Source organism: Euprymna scolopes, chromosome 9 (assembly GCF_053919585.1).
Source record: "Euprymna scolopes isolate OS-2025 chromosome 9, ASM5391958v1, whole genome shotgun sequence".
Lineage (NCBI taxonomy): Eukaryota > Metazoa > Mollusca > Cephalopoda > Sepiida > Sepiolidae > Euprymna > Euprymna scolopes.
In genome coordinates, this window is record NC_136490.1 from 63,073,103 (window position 1) to 63,085,338 (window position 12,236).

Consider the following 12,236-nt stretch of genomic DNA (forward strand, 5'->3'; position numbering starts at 1 on the left):
TCTCCGTCCATTCTATTTTTTTATATGGGAGTCACCACTGAGGGCCACCTGAAGAGAAGAGTCAATGGGTGTATGGTGGTCACCGTGATAACAGTGTATCTATAACAGACTAAAGCCAGATTAGGTTCAATACAATAATAATTAGAGAATTGTTTCTATAATAATAAATATGAATCTATATGAATTAAAATATCATATTTTAGCGTATCTTATGACTGAGCAATGCTGGGTAGCCTGCTAGTTAAAGATAAAAATCAGTTTTTATATTTTGTCAATCCACCATTCATTATTAGTTGGTTAAATAACAGACTTACTTATATTCCCTTGCTTTACAGGCTTTCCACTCTTATCGATGGCGGATCGGTAAAATACAATGAACCTGATTTTATTTTTAATAAAAATTCTACTTGGTAAGTTTTCCTGGTTTTTGGTGTAGATACCCATTTTTCCTTGATACATATGTGCCCCACACTGTATAAGCATGAAATGTTTCACTTTTCTCCTCACGATTATTTCTACAATCCAACCATACTTGCTACAAATTTCAGTCTATGCCAGACTTGTTAACTAAGTTTCAATTTTGGAATTTTTATAAATCACTAGGGTTTCACAAGGCTTTCATGGTTTTAATTTTTTTCCTACAATATATATGCATATACATACATAATATCCACATCTCCATTTCTAATAGAAGAAGTCTCTGTCCCAAACACAACCGCTTTGTTATGGTCCAGAGAAAAGAGAAAGATTTGATCAGTTAATGTCATTAATGACTTCTTGTCTGTGACACAATATCATTCACTTTCAACGGAATTTTCCACTTTTCTCTTAACTCTAGCCTCATATGAAAGAATACCGTTTTTAACATTATTTTTACACACCCAATTCCAATCTTGCAGCGTTGATCCCCATTTTCACGTTATAACCAAAATGATATATTTATTTATTTAGCAGGAGAAAAACAAAACAAGAAAACAAAAAATGAACAAACAAAGAAGCTCACTCTGTTTTAATCCAGGCATGTTCAGCAATTGTTTTGAGGACATCAAGAAACTTTATTTTACTTGTTAATGTATGTCCATGTGTTATGTGTGGGTAACCCTCGGGACCATCCCAGCAGTCCACTGAAGAAGAGAAAAAAAAGAAGCAATTATTGGCATTAATTAGGTACAAATATTTGCAAGCAATTAAGCTGAAATGAAAAATTTGTACTTAATAATTATGCTTCCCAAAATTTGTACTAGAATTATTTACAAGGACCAATAGCACAGTGGTTAGAGTACTTGGAAAAATCAATTATGAAAATGATATTCTTCGGAAGGTTGAAGGTTCAATTCTCAATGTGGGCAACCGAAAAATACAATTGCAAATTACTTAGGACCTCTATCCAATCATGGCTGATGAAACGAAAGCATTCTACCCCAATGAAGTAAATAAAGGGTTCTGTTCGAAATTCCGTCCAAATTCCTGAGTTTGACGAGATACACCTGAAGAAAGTTGTGGAGATTACATTGAGAAAATAACACTTAAGATGAGAACAGTATTCCGATGAATCCAAATAATACTAATAATTACTAGTTTAATAATTATGTTTTGGTGTTTTTTAAATGAAGACTGATTTGCATTATTCAAACTGATGTTCTCATTTTAGTTCGGCCCTGTTGGTGGGGCATTAGAATACACCGACTGCCTCCCTGCAGAGGGTAAAAGTCCCTCAATGGGGGTCCTGGATATGACCTTAAAATATATCCAGTGGTGAGGCCCCAGCTTGTGGGCTTTGGGGAGTATTGAGCCACCCTTTAATTACTATTGCTCCCAGGTCCACTCTGACCCGGAGTGGTAGTACCTGTTAGGGTTCCAACTATGGGTTAAATAGAAACCAACGTGAAAACAACAAATATATTCTATTAAAAAAATTTTTCTTCAAAATCTTTGGATTCGGCATTAAATAACCCGGAAAGGGTTGATATGCCGTAAAACAAAAACAACCAACCAATCATTTTAGTTATTTTATTTACCTCCCCTCTCCTCAGGAGGTTAAACACTAATTAAATTGAGTTACAGGGAAGATACAAATGATTATTATTTTTTTCTTTTACAAAGGAGTCACCACTTATCAAGGCCCGAGGGCGACTCGAGGATGATGCTTAATGAGTGTACGGTAGTCAATGGGATAATATCGTAGTAATTGTTAGTAGTGAAAATTTGGTAAATTGGATTATCTAAGGGGACAGCTCATCAAGAACTTGTTTATGTCGGACTTGAAGACAATCAAATTGTAGTCAGCTGGAAAGCAGACAAATGGAAGAGAGTTGCACAGGCGTGCAGTTCTAAGAAAGAAGCTTTATTCATGGAATCTATGTTTAGGTTTAGGCACAGATAAAGAGTGGGGGAAATTATTGATAGTGGTTTCAGCTAGATGAGTGTTTTTCATGAAAGTTTGGCAAAGGAGGACTATAGATTCGAGCTCAGATGAGTACTTGCTAATAAATAACAATAGAACAGAGACAGTCTCGCAGTGCTTCTTCTGTGAGAAAGAGGTTGCAGGGAAGAGAAAAGGGCATCCCCCACTAGGCTACAAAATCTATTTTGAACTGTCAAGGCAGCTCCTGCCAAGATGTGACAACAGTACTCCATCCTAGGACATACTTAGTAGAAGTAAAGAGAAAATCAAAATAAAATTGGAATAAGTGGCAAAGATGATGACGATGATGATGAAAATAATAATAATAATAATAATAATAATAATAATAATAATAATAATGTCAATAATTTAAACATAAATCATGAAATTATGCTAAGGACAAACTGTTGATTCTTAAACGATCTGCATAGACTGCGTATCGAGTAGATAGGCATCTTAAAAGTTTAAAGATATAAGGAATTTACGTAATCGTAAAAGCATAAGGTTGTAGATGTAAAAAAATAATGAAAGTCTGACACAAACTGGATTTGTACTGCATGCACCCAGATTTTTAGTCCGTATTGTTAATCACTTAGGCACTGCTACCTACCTGATAATCATATATGAAGAGAAATGATATGAGTATTAATGGATATGTAATATGAGTCTTAAAAACAAGCTTAGATCTGATGGCCTTAGAGGAAGATTAGTTCTGAACAGTATAGGGAGATGTATGCAGGACGAGAGACTTTGATGGTATAGCTTTGTTTGACATAATGAGTGAGAGTTATTGTGTACTTAGATGTCGAAGAGTTTGAGATAGCAGGGTCAGATCACAAGAGAAAGTCAAGAAAAACATGGAGGAAAGTGATCAGAAAAGACTTGAGAAAAAGAGGGATAAAAAAGACCTGGTCAGAGACATGTTTTTGTGGAAGTCAATTGTTAAAAGATGTCCCCCAATTGACGGCATGTAAAATAGGTGTTAAACAGATGATGAAGATGATGATGATAATGCTGCTGATGATGAGAATTTGTTGCGTTTGATCATCATTCATTCATTTCAAATAATCAGATGATGATTGTTGTCATTCGGTTCTCTGATATCTTTCTAGTTAAACTTCTTTCTAGGAAAACATTAGGTACTTACAGGAGGAACCACATAAAGATTGCTAACATCACTAAGTGTTACAATGGAACAAACTAGATTCAAACTTGGCACACCCAGGTTTTCAATTTATATCATTAATCGCTGTTACCCCCAATCTCATCTTGGTTGTTATTATGGAGACTAGAAAATCAATCTTGGGTTTACTTTCAACAACTTTGTGTCTCTTGCTCCCTTTATTTTGTCCTTTAGTCCTCACATTCCCCAAGTGATATTTCTGACAAATAGGTATGTATTGCTGTTTTCTGGGTTGGAATCTAGCCATATAGCACTTATTGTTGAAGTTTCATACATCAAGTGGTTTCATACCTTGTCTGGAGTGATTTCCATTAAAAACAAAAATTCCACACTGTTTCAGCTGATGTACCCTCTGGCCTTTTTCAGATACATCTTTTCGAGTCTGGGAATATTGATGTCAAACTCGGCAATAGAAAAAAGATGAATGAAATGACTTTATACTTAACAAGTATACAATTTTTTTTTTCCTTTTTTAATAAGAGTCACCACTTATTAAAACCCAGGGGCCACTCAAGTGTAAGTGTCAATGAGTGTCAGATGGACGGTGAGACAACACTGCGATTATTGGTAATGATAGTGGTGATTGGTCAAAATTTGATTATTTAAGAGAATGGCCTAAAAAAAATTGTTCACATTGAACTTGAAAATGACAATGTTGTAGTCAGCTAGGAAGCAACCCTATAGTTGCAACTAGATGATCTTTTGTTGCAAATGTTTTATAGGGGTGAATCATAGATTGGAGCTTAGTTAAGCACCTGCCATGAAAAGAAATGATATTTACAGTTTTTGATAAACAGACAAAACGTCTTTGAAACCAGGTAAAGATGCAAATATTTTATTAAAAATTGTTTGATTCTGTTGACTGTTTTCTTATTAATTTCGGAGAGTAAAATAGCCATCAACAGAGAAGGAAATAGTTTTTTTTACACTACCACAACCACACGACTAAAAAGATGTTGAAAGTAAAGAGATTTTATGCACATTACATCATGCAAAGTCATCTTCACAGATAACAACACAACCCAAGGACAGTTGGACCCCCCCCTTCCAACACAAATCTGTCTTTGAGGAGTTGTCTGAATTTCCACCATTCAATAAAACATGTGTAAGACATTATATTAACATTGAAAGGCTATGAGTGTGATATAAATGCATCTTTGAGCTTTGGAATGTTATCTAGTGATATATATGCTCTGAAAGTGTAAATTCATTTTTACTGTGACAATTTGGGGAAAAAAAATTATTGAACAGAAGCCAAGGACATTTTATTTACAAAAAAAACCCAAATAACTCATTTCTTCTCTGATGATGGATATTTTACTATCCGAAATTAAGAAAAAATCAAGTAAAAAAACAAAAAACAAACAATCCAATTACTTTTTTTTTTAATATTTGTATCTTAACATAAGATATTTTGTTTATTCAAAATTTTAAATTTTTTTAAAGATGTTTCTAAGAGCTCCATTTTTTTTTTGTCAATCCTTTTCAATATTTACAGTTTAGCAAAGATCAAAATACAAATTTGGACCAAACAGATGATTTGATAAAGAAATTCATAAAAATCTAAAAAAAAAAAAAAAAAAATTAAAAAAAAAAAAAAAAAAGAAGAAAAGTGTACTCACATTCAAGGCATCTACATCCCATCATAAGGCACCTGGCATAAGCTTCACATGAAGATTCACTATTAAATTGACTTCCAGTTAAATATCTATATATATATAAAAAAAAAAAAGAAAACAAAAAAAAACATTTTAATATTAAAACTATGATTTGTAATGTTTTAAAAGATTGATGATTTGTATTTGGATTATTTTTATGGGCATGTGGCATAACAGTTAAAAGTTAGCAATCAATTCTAAGTGACAGTCATCTGGAAGGTGATGGTTCAATCCTTACTACAAGTAATAATAACTAAAAATAATTCAATTCAATTGACAAAAAATAAAACAATCATGCTTGAATTGTCATGTAAGGAAAGAGTGGTAGAAATTTACACGAAAGAAGATACAGTAACACCTGTCCAAATTCACCTTGAATTGTTGTATAATTGAGTCATTTATTACCTCACTTGGAAGGTACAGGGATTATGATTGAGAAAGTAAACCTCATTTAGTTCAATAAAAATTAGCAGTGAAATAGTTTGTTGAAGTGTCCACATAGATTTCTTTTTTTTTTTTTAATAAAAAATAAATAATATTTTTACCCAATAATAGCTGATAGAATGAAAACAATCTACAATAAATAAATGGCCGAAATTATTTGTATGACATTAGTTAGAGTGGTTTAGAAGACAAGCATACAAGACCAGAGAGTGTGATCTAGAAGACTTGGCGGGGGGGGGGCAGTATAATTGGATATATGGTTGATTTAGGTGACTGGAAACTAGTGTTCGGATGATTAATCAGAATCCAGTAAAAAAAAAAAATTAGGACTTTTTTGGGGATCGGAATCAGTATCGGAAAAAGTGTGCCTATTTTGCAATGCCAAAAATGATTCTTTGTATTGTTTCTATTTGTTTTTGTTGAAAATATGATATTTATTGATTTTAAACTGTCAGTAAAACTAAAATTTTGTTGAAAATTAATAAAGAAATGATATTTATTGATTTTAAAACTATCAGTAAATCTAAAATCTATAGATCATCCTGACAAGTGTATTTTTCCATTTGTGAAAATATATGCACACGTTTTTTTGTAATCTGATGCCCTCCTTCACTTCAATCCCAAAAGAAAAAGAACTTCATATTTAAAATTTTTTAAAAGAATCGGAATCTGTAATTGTATTAGAATAAAAAAAAAAATATTGGACTCATCCCATCACTACTAGATACTGATAAATATTTTAAATATATAAAATCAGTTTCAGCTTAGAATTTAGATATGAACAATCATTATGTAAAGCTTGAATAGATAGAAGTTATACAACCATGTCTCTTCTGACAAGACTTGTTAGTTCTGACAGATGAAAAACTGTTCCAATATCATGGTATGGGTCAGAATTCTATTCTCAATTGTATGACAAAGCTCTTTGAAGTATGCACATATGAAAATTAAGCCCATTCGGTATTTGTGCATAAAAAGACACCTGTGAAATATGGTAATTAAAAACAAAATGAGCAAAACTTTATAAAGTACTTACTTAGTATTTAAAAATATTACTGTACACTGAAAATTACAGAGTATTTTTAGTAGTATTTTTGAAATTCAACTATGCATCGTAGTTCAAAGAAGTCCGTCATTATCAAATTTTCATCTTAATTAATAAATCAAAATTCATTGATTGTCTTCCCTTGGTCACAACAGCATAAAATTGCTAAATCAATTTTATTTTTTTTACTAGCCTAGGTGCCTGGCATTGCCCAGGTGTTTGGAGGTGTGTGTTGAGCAAATAAAATAATTTTTTTTTAAGTGGTAGTAGGCAGGCAGGCTCAGAACCAGTACCGTGAAGGAGGAAAAGAATATGAAAAAAAACAAAAAAACGTGATGTCTTCGCTGCTGTGTTCATCGGCAAACTGGAAATGACAAAGGTTTAAATTAAGGCTAGACAATTGAAAAAGGGGATGACTTTCGAAAATATCGGAGAAAAAAGTGAGCCCTTCCTGTAGAAAAGTGCCCAGTTGAGGATGAAGGAATTAATGTTTTCGGCCAATTTTTCGATATTTGTCGTCCGAAGGGTCGAGCTTCAAAATAATACAGATCTCGTGAAAATCTGTCAACTCTGCCAAAAGTTTTAGGCAGACATGCAAACATACATACGTACATTTAAGCAGACAGGTGAGATTTATATTATGGATTAAAATTGTACTTGATCATTTTCCATAATTTCAGTATACAGTAATTTTTTCCAATACCAAGTAAGTACTACATAAAATGTTGCTGTCATTTTTATAGATGACTTTTTTTATGCACAAGCATCATTTATTTTTCTGTATGTGAGCGACATCCTACAACAGAAGGAGAAAGCAATCAATGAAAACAACCTTCATAGAGAAGCTATGCGATACAGTGATAACTGAAATGGTAATGAAAACAACCTTATAATATTTTATCAGAAATCAGAAAACAAAATTAATATTCAAGGATAGAAAATAATCATTCATTAACAATTAAAAATACAAGATGGGGCTGTTGAGTTGATAGCCCAAACATTCAAATCAGATAATAATCTAACAAATTATATTGGCATAACTCTGGACCGTACTTTCTCATTCAAAGAACATGTAAAAAAGACAAAACTAAAGTCAACTGCAAAACCAACTACCTACAGAAACTGATCAACTCCAAGTGAGGTATCACAGCATACACACTAAGATGTACTGCCTTCGCCTTGTGCTATTCCACTACAGAATATGCTTGTCCTATTTCAGTGATCAACACATGCAGAAAAATACTAGATTTGACATTGAACAACACCTGCTGCTTGATAACTGGCTTCCTGAAGCCTACTAATCCGAACAACTTGCATTGCCCCTTTAGATGTGAGACGAGAAGTTGCCAGCTGACAGAGATTACGAAGATCATCTCCTTCATAGATGTGAACCAATAATACAATGATTGAAGTTAAGAAGCTTCCTCAGTTATGCTGAATTCCTAACAACATCACAGGAAAGGATTAAGCTACAGCTGTGAACCTGACAACTAAAGAATAACCCCTACCTCCCATTGACATAAAAATCCATGCTTTTGAGCCCTTCTCTCCTGGTTCACCCTGGGTCCAATGATAAACACAGTTGCCTGAGAGTAGGAATGGGGTGATTAAAAGTTGCTATGACCGGATAGGACTAAACCATCCAAACATCTGTGAATGTGGAGAGGAGCACCATATGATGCAATACTGTCCTGTTTGCCTTCTACAACTCAACTGGTGCAGCTTGAGAGAACTTGCAGAATACAACAATAATGCAAAGTATTGTATAAAAAAAAGAGAAACTATCGTATGACCACATGCTTCAAAGACACACAAAGAAGATTGGAACTAAATTTTCCCCTGAAACATTCTTTTGAGATTTGCAAAGAGCCAGTAGTTGTTTGGAAGGAGGAAGGGGGGTCAGATCTGAAGAATAGAGTAGGTGTGGAAGCAATTTGAAGTGCAATTTATGTAGTTTTGCCATTGCTGCAATCAACTTGTGAAACAGTGTTTGTCTATGAAAGAGCACTTTTTTTTCTTCATTTGTAATTTTATTTTGTTTTGTATGTGTGTGTGTGTGGGGGGGGGGAACTATTTCTTCCTTTAAATGCACCAATAATGCTATACAATATCTGCTTTTCATTATTCTTTCTCTATCAAGATAAGTGATGAACAAAATACAGAAGCTAAAACTTTGCTTGCTGATTTTTGCATCTTTGGTCACTTTGTACCGCTTTCATCTGCTGTTGTCTACTCAGTTGACTGCCGACTTGACTCTGGAATGAAGTAGTGTATCCATGTTTCATCCATTACCACATATTGATACAAAACTGTTTGATCCAAAAGAGTTGCAAATAAAGTTCTGACTCATCGATGTGTTGTTATATTTGATCAACTTTGAACAGACATGGCACTCACTTTGAACACAGCTTTTTCATTGCAAAATGCTGAATACACTGCCTTCTGACATCTTCAACTCCTGTTATCTCATGCAACTTTATTTTTTGACAAACGAAAACGAATTTGTTGAATCACCATTTTTTTTTTTTTTTAATGTTTTCTTGAACAAATTCCAAATTTGGGTAATCTGAGCCTTCAGCATCATTTGTGTCTGTACAACCATAGCAACTTTTAACTATTGTCTCTGATATAGCAGAGTTTGAATAACACTTATCAAGCCATCGTTTTACTTGAACAATATTTTCCTTATAAGAAAACAATGCTTCATCAACACATAAAATTCAGTTTGTTTTAAAATTTACTGTAATAACAATGTGGAGAACCACAGAGAAGCACTGGCATTTAAACCCGAAACCCGTCCGATATTAAAAATAAGATGAAAAGAGAATTATGATGGTGGTGGTGGTGGCAAGAGAGAAGAAATAAAATGCTATTGTTAAGAAGAATTTCGAATCCGACCCTTTTTTTTTTCTGCTTTTACTGCTTCGAGAAGAAGCCAACGTTTCATCATGAAAGAAATACAAACAATTTCTGTCATTTGCTCTCAAGTAAATTTACATGGCTGAAATAGGGATTAATTCTTGGAGAAAAAAAAACTTGCTTGAACAATATTTCATCAACACACAAAATTCAGTTTGTTTTAAAAATTTACAACAGTAGCTCCAATTCATTTTTAAAAAAAATTTGTAAGCTAATAATATGATTGGACTTACATTTCGACACATGCCATTTGAATGTTAGTACTTTATAAAAATTATACAGATTGTTTTTTTGGTGCCACCATTTATATGTCAGATCTGGAATTCATTGAGTGATGTGCTACATAACCATGCAAAGTTGTATTTTACTAAAATGACAATAAAAGAAATAAAGAAATCTTACGTATTATGAGATGAAGATATCCAGTAACGCGCTAATGGTCTGTCCATGTTTTGTGTCACTTTATCATACTTCACATCCCATACTTGGTTTACTTTTGAGAATAAATAATCTTCAAACTGTAAAAAAGGAAAAACATTGCATTTTAAAGTAAAAACGTTTGTTAGTACAAAAGATAAGCATTTGTAAGCATTATAACGTTTCGGTCGATGTAATCTACGAACATCTTCAGGTGTATCTTATTGAACTCAGGAATTTTTCTGTTGAACTCTGGAATCTTTACGGAATTTTCAAATGGAACCCTTTATTTAATCCATGAGTGTAGCATGATCTTGTTCTATCAGCCTGATTGGGTAGAAGTCCTAAAAAATTTGTAATTGTATTTTGAGTGTTGCATCATCTGCACTGAGTATTGCGCCTTCAATCTCCAGAAGAATGTAACTTATAAATGAATTTTATCAAGTACCTTATTCAGTTGTTGCTAATTTTAGTATGAATTTTGGGAGCTGTAAACCTATTTTGTTTTTAGAAGTACAATCAGTGTAACTTTACTATAGTGTGTCTTCGAAAAAATACATTTCAGAAAAAACATTATTATGTGTACTTACGTGTCATGCAGAAATTAGTATAAATTCCAAAAATTATGAAAAATGGTCAAGTAGAAAAATAATTATAAGGAAAAACAAAAATTTTTGCAAGTTGCAATTTCACTGTAAATTTAAATGCTTGAAATCAGGGGGAGATAACTGCTGTTAAGTCGGCCATCCTGCTTATTCTCAATAATACTATACTTTTTTCCCGAAAATTAGTTGTGTGTGACACACGTAAAAAAAAAAAAAAAAAAAATTACCAAATTTTTATTTATTTATTTATTTTTTATTATTTATTGTTATTCTTGTCCTGAAATAATTGGTTAAATTTATCTTTCATTTCACATAGTGCATATTAATAAGAAAAATTAAAATGACAGATCTATCAGATTTTCAAAGTGGACAGATTGTTGGTGCCTGTATGGCAGGTGCTCCTGTAACCGAAATGGCTGATATGTTGGCTGTATAGAGAGTTACAGCCTCAAAGGTGGTGAAAAAGAGAAGGAAAATTCTGGAAGAAAGCTGAAGATGTCTGAAAGAGAGTGTAGAGCCCTTTTAAGGATTGTAAAGAAACCACAACATCCAAAATTAGAGCAGAGCTTAATAATCATCCCGATAATCCTGTTTCAACAAAAACTGCTCACCAAGATGGCTGCCAACAGAAAACCACTGCTTCAAGGTGTTTCCAATATTTTGTCCAACTCCTTTATATTTTTCTTAACAACAATTTTCACCATTAAATTGAACTGTAAACTAAATTCATAAGTTTGAATAGAAAAGCAATCAAGTTTTTACTAATTTAAAAAAAAAATAGGAATTAAAGAAACTCTATCTATAGTATAAAAAGTATGAGAATTTTCCACCTAACTCCTGATTTTGAAGTCACATAATTATATTTAGATTAAACTAAAACTATGAGAATCTCATCACAGTGCACATTGGATGATGTTACAAAGATACTATTCATCCATCTTTTAGCATAAAGATTTCACAAGGACATAGCCAGGATGGACCAAGAAGAGGGACTCCAAACTTTCGTAGCAAAAATATTACAAAATATGTTTTATTTCGTTTTAGTAAAGTTTTCATTTTGTTTACTTTTTTGATTATAATTAGGGCAATGTAAAAATTGCAATAATTCTTCATTGAATGTTCTTATAACAAAAAATTTAAATATTTTGATTGAGTTATGAAATTTGTTTGAGATAATTACTTTGTCAAATTACTAGACCTGATTAATAAATGCAATTTTTGGGTTGCCATAATTATTACTTTTCATGTTTCATAGTTTTTCATTAAGCCTTTTGCCACATTCTAATTGTAATTAAATACTTATAAATGTATGAAGCAAACTGAAAAGATATGTAAAGTTTTGTATCATTTTTGTACAAAAGATATGAAAATAAATTAGTAAATATTTTGAACAAAATGGAACGAAACGAAACAAATCCAACCCTGCAAAATTCCCCTATAGGTAGGTAAACTTTGAGGCGTTATTTGTGAAATGGCAGGGAAAATCGATTTACAAACAGTACATCTGGTTGCTCTACTGGCGCTTTAAATTAGGAAAAAAGTTTGGTCGACTTCTCTGAGG

The 12,236-nt window shown here is 32.6% G+C and overlaps 1 protein-coding gene across 7 annotated transcripts in view; it reads right to left on the reverse strand.

The window, feature by feature from the left end:
- Nucleotides 1–12,236, reverse strand: part of LOC145284546 (1-phosphatidylinositol 4,5-bisphosphate phosphodiesterase gamma-1-like) — a 335,906-nt gene that overhangs the window by 111,062 nt on the left and 212,608 nt on the right. For all 7 annotated transcript variants that reach the window (XM_080133455.1, XM_080133452.1, XM_080133453.1 and 4 more), the window contains 3 exons: nucleotides 10,056–10,171; nucleotides 5,210–5,295; nucleotides 1,004–1,124 (listed from right to left, as the gene is read on the reverse strand). In XM_080133455.1, the coding sequence (XP_079989581.1) occupies nucleotides 1,004–1,124; nucleotides 5,210–5,295; nucleotides 10,056–10,171 (323 nt within the window). The remainder of the gene's footprint in view (nucleotides 1–1,003; nucleotides 1,125–5,209; nucleotides 5,296–10,055; nucleotides 10,172–12,236) is intronic.